At 32.5% G+C, this 14,591-nt stretch overlaps 1 protein-coding gene across 3 annotated transcripts; it reads left to right on the top strand.

Annotated features, from left to right (window-relative positions):
- The first annotated feature begins 841 nt into the window (after positions 1–841).
- On the top strand, positions 842–13,859 carry LOC129901560 (V-type proton ATPase subunit F). 3 transcript variants are annotated; one of them, XM_055976802.1, is made up of 5 exons: positions 842–1,004; positions 8,489–8,568; positions 9,109–9,190; positions 11,905–11,987; positions 13,406–13,859. In XM_055976802.1, exons 2-5 carry the CDS (start codon positions 8,506–8,508, stop codon positions 13,568–13,570), a joined length of 393 nt encoding a protein of 130 aa, XP_055832777.1. In that variant the 5' UTR covers positions 842–1,004; positions 8,489–8,505; the 3' UTR covers positions 13,571–13,859. The 3 variants fall into 3 exon arrangements, with proteins under 3 accessions (XP_055832777.1, XP_055832772.1, XP_055832780.1); XM_055976797.1 differs by having other exon boundaries at positions 842–1,009; XM_055976805.1 differs by having other exon boundaries at positions 842–1,009; positions 8,472–8,568.
- The last annotated feature ends 732 nt before the right edge of the window (positions 13,860–14,591 follow it).

Below are 14,591 nucleotides of genomic sequence, written 5' to 3'. Positions count from 1 at the left end.
GATTTTACTACTTTTTAAATTAGATGATTTTTTTATGTAAACACATATATAATGCATTTTAACACAATAAAAGAAATAAATATAAATAATAATTGTAATACATTTTGAATTCAATATATTATACATATTATATGCATGTTTCAATGCGCGTGGTGAACATATTACCAACTATTTTTAATACAATAATATATTTTAGCACTGTTAATAAGAAAAAAAATTAAAATAACTATACTATTTTTAATTCAATATATTATACACATTATAAACATGTTTCAATGCACGTGCTGAATATATAACTAAAATATTTTTAATACAAATGTATTATAAGTATTATGTGTGAATTTCAAATATTTCAATACTATTCAAATTAATTTACGTTGTTAAAAATGTATTATATTTGTTGAAATAACAACAATCGAATTCATAACAATATATAATATTGAATTCGAATTGTAATACATTTTGAATTCAATATATTATACATATTATATGCATGTTTCAATGCACATGCTGAATATATAACTAAAATATTTTTAATACAGTAATATAATTTGTTAATAAGAGAAAAAATAAAAAATAATTATAATAGATTTTGAATTCAATATATTATAATTAAAGTGTGGCGAATATGTAATTAAAATATTTTTAATACAAATTTATTATAAGTATTATGTGTGAATTCAAATATTTCAGTTCTATTTAAATTAATTTAAGTTGTTAGAAATGTATTGAATTAATTAATTATTATTTTTTTAAAATGGAGGAAAAGAAAAAAAAGAAGAAAAAAGGACAAAAAAAGAAGGATGCAGAAAAAGAGCGAATTAAAATATTTTTAATACACAGGAAGCATCAAAGCCCAAATCAAAATCGATCTCTGAATCTGTAGCTCAGAAAGTCGGTGAATCTCCATTTCTTCAACTTGTAATCCTTCAATCACTCACAATCTACCTCGACTTCTCCATCTTTGGTCGCTCATCACCTCTCCATCTCCGTTTTGCTGTGAGGTGAGGTAAGAAATTACACTTTGCACCTCTTGAGTTTGGTTCGATTCGATCTAGGCCTTTTTGTTCTGTGATTTTGCTATGAAATTTAGGCCTTTAACGTTTCTGAGAATTTTCTATGAAATTTAGGCCTTAGCGTTTCTTAGATTTGCGATTTTACTACGAAAATTCCTGTTTTGAGTTCATATTTTACTGATTTGTCGATTCACCCTGCAATCAAACAAATCATCTACACGAGGCAACAAATAGTTATTCATGATCTTTACCTTGTTCAGCTGCTCATAGTTGATGTACATGCATAGAATAGAATCATCCATACAGTAGGCCTAATGAAGCCCTCTCGACGGAAGTATGATGTGTCCCTGGTGAAGATTTAGAGCAGAAATCAATCTTCCCTCTGAGAGGTTAGTTTGGTAGATCGTCTGGAACATTGTCTAGTATTGTACCTATGGGGTCATGAACTGTAGCAATAAAGTCCAAACAAACCCTGACTAATAGTCCTCTGCACCTTCGTGAAAGTTATGATTTTTTCCCTGGGCCATGGAAACTATACAATTCCATAGTTCATGAAGGTTGACTAGTTGCTCCTCCGACCCGGAGTGGATTCTAGGGGAAGGGAAGAGCGTCACCTTGCAGTAACAAGTTCTACATGTTCCACGGAATACCGAACCTCAAAACCTTGGAGTGGCAATCAAGTGTGGTGTGACATGATGCCAGCCAATTCTTACACATAATAACATTGAGGTCCACCATAGGTAACACAATCAATTCAACCGCGGTGTCTTTGATCTGTACTAAGACCTCATAGTCTCATCCATAACAATAGACTCCCCCACTGGAGCCGAGACAACAACCTCTCCAAACAAGATGATAAATGTGGTGACATATAAGAATAGTTAGACCCAAGATCTATAAATGCAAATGCCCCATGACAAAAAATTGTAAAAATACCTATGGCCACGCCATTCGATGCCGCAGCATCCACTCTGGCCATAGCATAACGATACGAGTTGGTTCCCATTACCCTGTACACCCTTACTTTTATGCTATATATTGTTTTTTTCTCTCGTACTTGGAACTGTGACTTTCGAGCCGAGGGTTTTCGAAAACAACCTCTCTATCTCCATGAGGTAGTGGTAAGGTCTGCGTACATCATACCCTCCCCAGACCCCACTTGTGAGATTCACTAGGTTGTTGTTGTTGTTGTAATAAGAGAAAAAAATAAAAAATAATTATAATAGATTTTGAATTCAATATATTATAGGAATGTTTCAATGCACGTGGTGAATATATAACTAAAATATTTATAATACAATAATATATTTAGCACTATTAATAAGAGAAAAAATAAACAATAATTATAATACATTTTGAAATCAATTTATGATACATATTATATGTATCTTTCAATAAATGTGGTGAATATATAATTAATATATTTTTATTAAAAATATATTATAAGTATTATATGTTAATTTCAAATATTTTGATACTATTTAAATTAGGATAATTAATTATTAATTTTAAAAAAGGAAGAAAGAGAAAGAGAGAAAAAATGGATATAAAAAAAGAAGCAGCACGCAGAAGCGAGGGGGGAGGGGAGAGGGAAGAGGAACAGAGGGAGAGGGAGAGAGAGAAAGAGAGAGAGAGGAGAGGGGTAATGGAGTGGTTTTAGTTATTAATTAAAATAAATATATTATAGACCGTAATAAAAAAAGTACCTTAAAAAAAGATAATTATTAGTCTAAAAGAGTTTATTTATGTAAAAATTCCTATAAATTATGTAACAAGGCAAAGTGCCAAACATATTTATGAAAAATAGTTATAGTTTAAAAAAATTATAAAAAAACACTATATGTTGTTTCTACTGTTCCTTCAGAAAATAACCATTACTTCTATATGTTATTTTTGTAGCAAACTCTCTCTCTCTCCCCCTTTCCTCCTTCCTCTCTTTCCCTCTCTCTCTCTCCTGCCAATAAGAAGGAATCTATTCAAATGCATTATGTAGCAATTGTATTTAATCAAATATACGTGAGAGTTTTGTATTTTATATCAATTGTATTCGAAAAATTATATTTGTAATTTTGTATCAATTGTATTTATATTCATGCGAATACAATATGCATTCATCCTCTCTGTCAAATGTATTATGTAGCAATTGCATACAATCAAATAGAGGATGAATACAGTTGTACTCGTTGTATTTCGAATGTAATTGATACAGAATACAAAACAGTTATGCATTAAATAAATACGGAATACAACGCAAAATAAATACAAAATACAATTCTCTCTTCTTCCTCTCTCAATTTAGCCCGCTTCTCTCCTCCTAATATGTATTCATTTTGATACAAATCAATTTGTTCTTGTATTTTTTTTGAAATCTGCGAAAAAATACAAATGCATAGCAAACCAAAGTGTAGCTGCGAATTGTAATTAGTGAAACTGTAGCAAATGAGTCCTATTTAAGACTTAATGTTTGTTGTTTTTGAAAGCTTCCCTTTATATTACTCCCTTCGTCACATTTTAATGTTATTTCAGCTTAAAAATATTATCTTAAAATAATTGTCACTTTAGGATCAAGTCTAAAGTTAGTCAACTGTATCCTTAATTAGGGTGGACATAAATATTAGAAATCGAAAATGATTCTTCGGTGTATGGTTTGATGTCGTTTTTTTGTTGAAAATTCATGATTTTTCGGTGCATTGAAGAAACAAAGTTTTATTAAATAGATTTTAAATTATATATTTTGACCCAATCCATTTAAGATTTTGGTCCTTTTAACCTAATTGGATTTGGAGCCCTAATTCCAAAATCAAAACTCATGGCCACAGCCTCCGGCCCTCTCTTCTCTGTTCTCTAAAGCTCTCACGACTCACGCACGCCTGACACTCACAGCCATTGTATCGGCGACCAGCAAGCACAGCGGTGCAGCAAAGTCTCTGTCTGTCGTCTCTCAAGTCTCTCAGAGCGACGGACTGTAAGCAACCTGGTTTCTCTGTCTTATAATAATCTTACCATTGCTAAAAAATGGGGCCCCTAAAATTTGGGGGCCTATGGCAAGTGCCTTGTTTTCCAATGCATAGAGCCGCCCTGATTGTGCGTCATAAATATGCAATACATGTAGAGGTCAGTAAGATGAGTGATCAGTCTGCTGAAGTCTAAAATTTATTGGAACTCTATTATGTTTCTGCTAGCGGCAGACCCTTCATATGTGGATATACTAAAATTTCCTCTAATCTAGATAGTAAAGGTTTAATAAGTTTTTATCAAAAAATATTTGACTAATCAGTGACGGTTGAATTAAGGTTATTGTTGTATTCTAGAACTAGTAGTCATCTTGCCACCTTAAGATTAGTAAGAAATGGCTAAAGAATCTTTTGTTGGCCTACCTGTTCTCGTTCATAAACTTGAGGTTAAGTCTATTGAATTTGTATATGTTTTCAGCAATAAGGTTGCTGTCCAGGGGAAGTATCTTTAGATCACTTGTAAATAAAAGGAGACCCTTTTCCAGTATTAGCAATCATCATCTTGTGAGGATAGTCTAATTGTATTATGTTCAAGATTATTTTTGTTGAGTCTCTTATTCATTAAGGGTCTAAAACATAGGATTTTTAACCGAAATAAGTACTAAGAAGTGATTTAAGGATAATCAAAATCTTGTAGGTCAGTGGCCTGTTTCAGCTATGTGTTTGGGAGTCTAGTTTGTTAAACTTGTTTAGCTTTCCTTCATGTTTATGCATGAGTAGTTAATCTGTGACATAAGAGGTTTATCATATCCCGTTAAGGTAACATCTGTATCTTTGTTTATTTAAGTCCCCTTTAACTTGAGAGGAGTTTTATGCTTGTTCAAGAAAAGATCAATTTGTTCAAAATTATGCTCTGGTTGTGTTTGTCTTTTCAAAAATGAATAGAGTTGGCAATTAAGAGAATTGCCACTGCTTACTTGAGATTAATGGTACACCTTCTAGTATTGAATGGTTTAAGTATGTTTGAACTTTAAACTCACTACATCAACCCATTTTGAAGTTCTGAATTTAGCACTCTTCTTTATTTTTTAAATTGCGAGTAAGAAGTAGCAGTTTCCTATGCAAAAGTTTTATTTTTGCTACTATTTTCTTCATTTTACTGTTAGAAACCCCATCATTATTCAGGGACTGTGTTGCTCTCTTTTTTGTGCTTACCACTTCTTAAATCCTGAATAATGAACCTTAGTATCATTAGTTAAGACTAAATCCATTAAGAATTTAGTGGTAATAATTTTCCAGATTGGTTTGACCCCGGGTCTTTGAGAGCATCCTTGTGCAGCAAGGCGTGCCTTGTATTTTACAATTTCGTATCTCTCATTTCGTTTTCGCACAAAAATCCATTTATAGTCAACTGGTTTTACACCTTCAGGGATTTGTTAATAACGTTTAGTCCGAAAATTCGACCGTTAATCGCTTTCAAAACAATATTTCCCTCACCAAGAAAATACCCATTTGAGATGTGAACTAAGAAAGGGTCCTCAATGACTATAGAGTTATAGTCGAGGTAACAATTGTCTATCCTATTTTGGGATGCTTTAACTAAAATAACAACCCCACCAAAATACGTTGCCTTGTTGTAACAATGTACCCCTGTGACAATATTAGCCTCACCCCTAAGTACAATTCCATTTGCTGATGAGAGAATTGTAACATCAGTAATTGCATTGTCATTACTAGCAAGATCAATTGCTATGCCTGAGAAATCCTTCTCACCTCTATCACCACCAATGGTCGGATGTTGGCCCATGAGCATGTAAGAAAAACCCTCAAAAGAATAATTAAACAGATCAAAAGGAGAAAAAAAGAAGAAAAAGATGCGTTTGGGCTAACAATAGGGAAAATCCTCCTTTATTCTTTCTCCCTTGCCTCTTTTAAGAAAAGGGGTAGTTCGTTGAGTTAATATAATAACTCTAGTGATATATCTTCTCCATATGATCTCGTTCTTTAATTTCAACTCACTTTTTAGTTTCAAGCAACAGAATTTTCTCTGGGTTCGAACCTAAAATCGGTAAAACAGTCTCATAACTGTACCACAATCTATGTTGGTAATATAGGAGTATCATTGTTAATACGAACACACTTTTATTTTAATATTAGAATTAAAACCTTTGGTACACTAGTACAATAACACCTCGTTTAATACAAGGTATGGGATAGAATCTCACAGTTTAAGTGAGAATGGTGGGATAAAAAAATTAATTTAAATTTTATTTTAAAATTATTATCTTAATCTCACGTACCAATTAACGAACCTCTAAATTGTTCATCTTTTTGTTTAAGTCTCTAGATTGCCACATAGGTAGGCACTTATCATAGTGATAGGTAAACGTTCGACATAAGATGCATTTTCCAATAAAGTAGGACACATGTACATACACAACTTAATTGCAATTTTCAGTTTGAAAACTGCCCAATCAAATCAATATCTGTAATCGATTGCTAGCACTATTGTTGACCATTAACATATTCAAGTTAAATTTCATTTCAATTACTCTCTTCTTTTTATTTTGGTGCCGTTTGGTCTTAAATATTGTTAGGAAAAATTTTGAATTTTTTTAAAAACAAATGTTTGGTCATATAATTTATTATTATTTGGCAAATATATTTAGCAAACATCTAAAGTTTTCAAATTCTATAAAAATTTATTACTCCCTCCGTTCATCTTTACTTATCCATTATACTAAAAATAAATGTCTAACAATACTTGTACAATTTATGAAATTAAGAGATACTTTACACTTAGTTCCTAATTTACCCTTATTATAAATTAGTAGTCATTTTTTTATTATATTTTTCAATACATTATATTTATTATATTCAAAAGATGATATAATAAAATTACCCTTCTATTTATAGTTTCTTAAGAATTGTGCAAAATCAATAGTGGACAAGTATTATTGGACAGAGGGAGTATTTGAACCAAGTTCTAATATTTGGAAATTTTTAAAAATTTAGAATTACCACATACTTTTATATTTTATAAAAACACCCATCATTTATTAATTTCAACTAATATTTGTCTATCAACTTACTTCATTAACTTGACCAACCAACACCATTAAATAACATCTCTATCTATTATAAAAGGATAGTTTGTTACTACCTTATACAGAAAGAATAATTTGAGTGACAAGATTGAAAAAAAAAAAAAATTATTTCAATTAATTTTTTTGTCTTACCCATATTGTTATTTTGTTGTTGTTAATTGTTATCAATTATGTTATAATTTTTTTTTAGCGGAACATGTTCATTATAAAATAATAATACAGATTTATGAGTATTTTTAATAATTTTTAGAACTTACGGATATAAAATAATATTTTTTGAAATAGGATAAATATTCTATAGAGAAAATTTGTGGTCAATCGCATGGTGAAACTTCACCAAAATTTCACGCAAAAATTTGTTAAGAATAGTTGAAAATTTGGGGCCAAATGTTAGCTTCATTTTTCTTACTTTCTTGTTTAGGAAGGGTAGAAAATGCAAATCTTACCTCTAACTCAATGAGAACGTATATAAATTGTTTACAATAGACCCTAAACTCAAAAAATAATTATCTTTTTTTAAGGTGACAAAATATTTTTATTTTATTTCATTCATATTGGTAGTGTCAATGTACATAACTTAAACAAATAATGAAATTAGGGAGGGAGGTGACATATATTTTGCTTTTCTAGCAAAAGATATAATTAAGTTATGATTTTTAAAATAAAAATATACGTTAATTATTAATACAATAATTTTCATTACAGATAGTAAAGATTGACTTTTCTTCTTATAATAATAATGACATATTAAGATTTAGTTATAGCCAAACAAACCATTTTTGTGTTTTTATATCATTTACGGAAGTTGCTAGTTAAATTTATGAGTTTTTTTATTTGCACATTACCTAAGATTTATGATTAAACAAAGAGGTAGGCAGTTGTGAGTATTTTGAAACTTTAGGGGCTTGAAGTGGACATTCAACTCTTTCCGGTTTTAACTTCGTGTTTCCAGTTTCCACCCATCAGCGAACAACATATAGCATTAGCCTTTTCCCCTCTCTTCCTTGTTCGATTCGTCTCTAGCGAGTGATTGGATTCCTCAAAGCTTAAAAATTCAAAGTAAGCTTGACGAAACGTTGCAATTAATTACAACTTCCAAAGCTTATTCTACCATTCAATTCTGTTAGTTCAAAGGATTTCGATCTGATTCATCTTAATTTTTCGATATCGTTTAAGAACTTAAAATTTAGGAAATTCTTTACTGGGTTTTCATCAAACTTTGAAATTAGTGATGGGTTTTGAAAATTTCAAGGTTTTGAGTATTTAAGCTACGTAACATCTGAATTCTTTTTTCTGCTGTGGTTTGTTTATAGTTTTGGATTTGATATGATATCTGAATTTATCAATGTGTACAAGATTCGTACTTTCTGAATCATCGCTATTTGTGATTCTAGTTTATCTGTTGTTGCAGAAACCTTGATCGTTTAGATGGCTAACAGAGCTCCTGTCAGAACTAACAACTCAGCCCTCATTGCCATGATTGCTGATGAGGTGAACTTTTAACCATAAATTTCTTGTATGTCATGGCATCTCTCTTCCTGAAATAGAAACATCAATAGCTTATCATTGCGGATGAGCTGTTGGTTGATATTTCTCTAGATACTTTGGGATAATCAGTCATCTTTGAGCATCTATAATATACTCTTATCTATCATATCTTTTATGACCTTAGTTGTCTTGCACGGACTAAATTAGAAGATGGTTTGGATGAGTTATTACATTTAATGTGAGTTTACAGTTGATGCGACTGATGGAGCACTGGTTTTAGTTGGGAATTAATCATTTATATGTTGTGCATCATATGTACGATCAGAACTCTGTGAAGACGGGATAGCAATTATCTATCTCACCTGTTGTTTGATTAAGCTTTTGTATGCAACTTTTTGAATTGGCAGACAATTATATCCAGTGCCTTTGAATTACTACCCACTTGCTGTCATGGGACTTTTATGATTAATAGTTTGTTAGTCTACATATACATGATAGGTGATAAGACATACTGATGCTGATGGAAGTAACTTGTTAATATAGGACACAATTACAGGATTTTTGCTGGCTGGAGTTGGGAATGTCGATTTGAGGAGGAAAACAAATTACCTTATTGTGGATTCAAGTAAGTTTCAATTTTGGAATTACCAGTTCTCCAGTAGTCTGGAGAATCTTTCATTTACTTTGTAGCTTCCATTCTCCATCATAATAGCGTACATCTTGCTGTTAATAAAACTTGATTGAATACCAATATGCTCTTGTTAAATTGACAAGAAGTCAGAAATATACGAAGTTACCAGTTCCAAAAAATTGACAAAAAGGACTTCGAGCTCTAGACTGTATGTTTTGGTTTCTTTCCATTTTCATGGTTAGTTATTTTCCAAACTAGCACATTCTCTTCCAGCCCTATGCTTAGTCTCTCTTACCTATGTGGGAAAAGGAGCTTGGGATTTGGGGAGGGAATTTAAATGATAGTTTTTGCGGATACATATCAAACAACCACTCTACCTTCACAGGATAGGGGTAAGGTTGCATACACACCACCCTTCCTAGACCTTACTTGTGGAATTATACTGGGTATGTTGTTGTTATAGCTTTTGCTGCTACATCTGGTTCACTAGCTTCCTATAGTTAGGAATTATTAGATGTCATGTGGTATGTGAAACTTAGAGGCAATATGGTAGGGGAAGATGAATAAATGACAGTCTTTGCAAACTATTGGCTAAATAGAGAGAGTGATGAAAGCATTTTGTTTAGTCATGTAGTAAAGTAAAGTGCTCAAGCTAAAATAGGAGTTTCTGATATCAGTGTCCAAGATGAAGAACTGGAATATCAAGTACCTAAATATCCTGTGTCTTCCAACGTAGAAACAAGAGAATGCTTCAGTGGATAAAGACCCATATCACATATCCTTCCTTATTTTTTATAAGAATAAGTAAAATCGACAACAAATGACAAAACATCGAGTGTTAGGTATTTTCTCGGAAATGTCAGCCACTGACGGTGTTAAATTCAGAAGTTCTGGGGTTGCCATTATAGCTGGATTTTGTCTCTGTTCCAAAAGTTATCAGATATACTCGGAAATGTCAGCCACTGACTGTGTTAAATTCAGAAGTTCTGGGGTTGCCATTATAGCTGGATTTTGTCTCTGTTCCAAAAGTTATCAGATATACTCGGAAATGTCAGCCACTGACGGTGTTAAATTCAGAAGTTCTGGGGTTGCCATTATAGCTGGATTTTGTCTCTGTTCCAAAAGTTATCAGATATCAGAAATTATTGGTCATGTTCAGTTCCTAAAGTCATTTCACCATTTCCTCTCTTTCTTTTTCATGATAAGTCGTGCCACTATGGTTATGGAGAAGAAAATATTGTTCCTTTTTTCTTTTTTAATTTGTAGATAGCCTAATTAGAATGTCTTGAGAAAATTCTCCTATGCACCTGAAAAATTAAAATATTCTACCTCTATTCTTGTCATCTCTGAGTAGTAAACTTTTTTTAGTTTCAGTTTATTAGTGTAGTTTTATTTCATAATATCATATTTCTATATTTGGGAAATAGTTAATATTATTATCCCATTTTACCTTGAATGACATCACTTGTTGAGACCAACATCATATAAAAGTTCACCTTTTCATGAGGAGATATATATATGAATTCTTAAGGTAACACTTATTTAAGGACGCCATAAGAAATGCACTTTTGTGAAATACTCGAAAGAGAAAGCAGTTCATATTAGCGCCCAAGGGTGTGACCTAGTGGATTATGAAGTGGATTGAGAACTATGAAGTCTCATGTTCAAATCTTAGCTGAGACATAATACTAGGTGATGACTTGCCACCTGTCCTAGCTTTGATTGACAGAGTTACTTGGTACATGTTGCTAGTGGAAGATGGCAGGTATGCTGTGGAATTAGTCGAGGTGCGCGTAAACTGGCCTAGACACCACAATTATTAAAAAAAAGTGCATATTAAGGAATAATTATTTTTGGATAAGATAATGGATTTCATAGAAGGCATCAAGAAGATGCAAGATTTACAGAGCATAGAAAAGTAGAAGACATTGTTAGCTCTAATAGAAAAGGTTAATCTAAAGTTAAGTAGCTAAGAATGTCCAAAAAAGCTTCTAGGGAATTGACAGGGGAGAAATTGCTCCAGCTGCAGAGACTTGTTAAAACTCCAGCCTTCAAAGCATCTATTGTTTCTTTCTGTTCAGACACACCAAAGAATTCAAGCAGAGATCATCTTCCATACTTTCCTGATGGCGTTTCAACCTTCCATGAGCAACTAACAAAGGCATCTTTAATTCTTTCTGGCATAACCCATTCGAGACCAAAAGCTGAGATGAGCATGTTCCATATGCCTGTGACTGTTGTACAATTAAGAAGAAGATGTATGTTGGTCTCTAGGGCCTGATGGCACATGTAGTAGCTGTTGGCATTTTTCTCCTGATGAGGTTGTCTTGGGTGAGGGAGGGTTCATGAAGGGCTAGCCAGCAAAAACAAATCATCTTAGGGGGTAACTTGGCTTTCCAGATTAACTTCCATGGCCAATTAACGAACGTTTCACAGGCATATGGTACATGCTCTTATTTTGCTAACTCTCTCATCTAGACTAATAATATAGGACTCTGAATAGAGTCAATTTACATGTTTAGATTATAACCAAACAGATTGACCTTTTTATTGATAATAATTTAAAAAATACTTCTAATTTAGTTGCTGAGTGAAGGATGGTATATTGGGAGCTGGCGTTTCCTGTGAGTAGTAGAGCTTTTCATCTTGATCTCAAAGTTCCAAATCATGGAAAGAAAGTAATATAGATTCCCTATCTTTATGTTCAGAAACAACAGTGAAGCAGATTGAAGATGCTTTTAAGGAATTCACCACAAGAGAGGACATCGCAATAGTGTTAATCAGCCAATATGTAAGTTTCTACTCTTCTCATTTGTTGTTTGGTTTATCAATTTTTACATGTCCATATTTTGTAGTCAATAATATTATCTGTATTTGGTGGTTGTGTTACATGTAGCTCTGCTCAAGTGCCACAATAAAATCTGTTTTGTTTCAGCTGCTAATTATGTTGTATGTAGTGTCCAACTGTTTATTGATCGAAATCTTTCATTGTTTGAATTTTGGAACTAACTATTATCTGGCTAAACTTCAGTTGCTTTCAAGCCATCAGAAACCTGTTAGAGTAAAAAAGAGTAATGTGATCTGTATTTCCTGTTGGAAGTTAAGATCACAGTGGCTACTGCATCAATCTGCTTGCATTTCCTCTCTAAAAAACCAACTCCATAGGACTTAACGAAAATAGATAATAATCGACTGTAGACATATAAAGCCTGCTATCATTCTCATCAGGTGAAAGTGTATTTGGTTGGGATGGAAGGAGGAGGGGACATCAAAGAGGTAGTCTTTAGGGTCATTTTCCTTGTTTGGTTATGAAATACATGTCAGTTTGTTAGCCAGTCTGAAATTCGTCAAAATGAGGAGATAATTGTTTATGCATTCTTTCCAAACAACATAAAGAAACGATTAGTGCTTTAACAAGTTGAGAAAACCTCTGTGCCTCTCAAAACAGAGGTTTGAAGCTATCTGGTTTAGTATATAAAGGGAAAGGTCACTATTTATTTGTTAAGATAAGCGGAAAAGTGCCTAAAATGCCCTTAAACTATTGAAAATGGTACAAAATGCCCCTCATCCACGTATTGAGCCAAAAATCCCTTGACATCCACCTTTAGGTTTAAAATGACATTTCTTTAACGGAAAAGGGCATTTTAGGCCCAATATATGAATGAGGGGCAATTTTGTACCATTTTCAATAGTTCAAGGGCATTTTAGGTCCTTTTTCATAATTAAAATTCTGTTAAATAAATTTTGATTTATAATTAATTTTAAATAATTAAATTGCAACCATTAGATGGCCGCCATGAATTTAAAAAAATTATTTAAATTATTTAATTAAAATTCTGTTAAATAAATTTTGATTTATAATTAATTTTAAATAATTAAATTGTAATCAATAGATGGCCGCCACGTGTTTAAAAAACTATTCAAATTATTTAATTAAAATTCTATTAAAGAAAAGGTTATTTTTGAATCTAAAGGTGGATGATTATCATATAAAATTCTGAAAATTAATGCCCTTTGTCTGGCTTGTGGTCAAAATGCATCTTTTACTTTTTGGTGTACTTCAATTTCAATCTACTAAGTAAATCCAACTAACATTGATACATTGTCTCCATTTTCTTTAATTGAAGACTCACCGAAAATAAGGGTCTAAAATAGAGTTAATTAATTGGCATTTCACTCAATTTATTCCTTCTCGTTTATCTTTTTCAGGTGGCCAACATGGTAAGATTTTTGGTTGATAGTTACAATACACCAATTCCAGCCATTTTGGAGATTCCTTCAAAGGACCATCCATACGATCCTGCCCATGATTCTGTTCTATCGCGAGTGAAATATCTCTTCTCCACTGAATCAGTGGCCTCCGATAGGCGTTAATGTTGGAGCAATGTTTCCATATGCCCCAACTATCTACTCATAATATCTTGATATTGTATATCATGTCACCACTCTATCAAGAGATATTCATTTTGTAATCTGTTTTAGATATTCAAGCAGTTTGTGTTGTTCTCGAATGTTGATTCAAGAAGTTGTATAAGTTAAAAGTGTGACTGTGAGTGAACAACTTGTTGCAAATAAGTCAGTTGCTCTGTTCTTTGGGAGCTTCAATTGATATTATGGATGATTATTCTTGAAGAGGAATCAAGTAAACTATTTGAGGACTGCATCAATTTTCTGCTCTTTGATATCACTGTGGTTATGGAAAATTTCTTGTTAGCCCAAGAAAGTTCTCTTGATTTTTGTCGACTCAACTCTGCTTCTGAAAGTGACTTGTTGCTTTGTGCTCAAAAGTGAAACGCTTTCTTTTGCCTTCCACCCAAGACCTCACTCGTGGGACCATACTTCGTATATTGTTGTTGTTGTGATGAATGTTATGAAGTGTAGGCGGCTTGGTTTAACACATCCTATAATGGAATATCAACATTATACATCAGTGTTAGATATTCTAATCTTTTATCATTGCTGTGCAACTGTCATTTTCTTGTAGGTTTTTGTATTATTAGATCCTTTATATATTAAGCTGACAGCATTTCATAAGGTCAAGTTTGCGCCCTAGGAGATGAAGCATTCATATTATGTCATGCACAGGAACTTGGATACAAATACAACAGCCATCCACATTTTCATAGTAGCTATACTAGCCTGGATCAATGTTTGTTCATTTAGTTGCTATTCCTAATGAGTAGGGTGATATGTCCAACCACTTTTAGATGCTTCAGTAGATATCTTTGCTGACAGAATTGTTGTTTTAGTAGGTGGATGTTTATTTTTGTTTAATGCAACACTCTTGTGTGAATTCAAGTTTGACTTTGTTGGGTTCCACATTGGCATGGTTTCATCTGTTGAGAGGCCTGGAGCTTTTTAATAAGTAATTTTCTCATCCTGTAGTTAAGTGTCC

Source organism: Solanum dulcamara, chromosome 1 (assembly GCF_947179165.1).
Source record: "Solanum dulcamara chromosome 1, daSolDulc1.2, whole genome shotgun sequence".
NCBI lineage: Eukaryota > Viridiplantae > Streptophyta > Magnoliopsida > Solanales > Solanaceae > Solanum > Solanum dulcamara.
Note: the sequence above shows the minus strand (reverse complement) of the source record. Positions and strands in the feature narration are given on the sequence as shown.

Excerpts from the sequence above, each read along its gene's own strand:
- LOC129901560 (XM_055976802.1), top strand. The coding sequence starts at position 8,506 with ATGGCTAACAGAGCTCCTGTCAGAACTAACAACTCAGCCCTCATTGCC. Across the intron at positions 8,569-9,108 it reads TTGCCATGATTGCTGATGAG|GACACAATTACAGGATTTTT; the intron begins GTGAACTTTTAA and ends TTGTTAATATAG. Across the intron at positions 9,191-11,904 it reads TTACCTTATTGTGGATTCAA|AAACAACAGTGAAGCAGATT; the intron begins GTAAGTTTCAAT and ends CTTTATGTTCAG.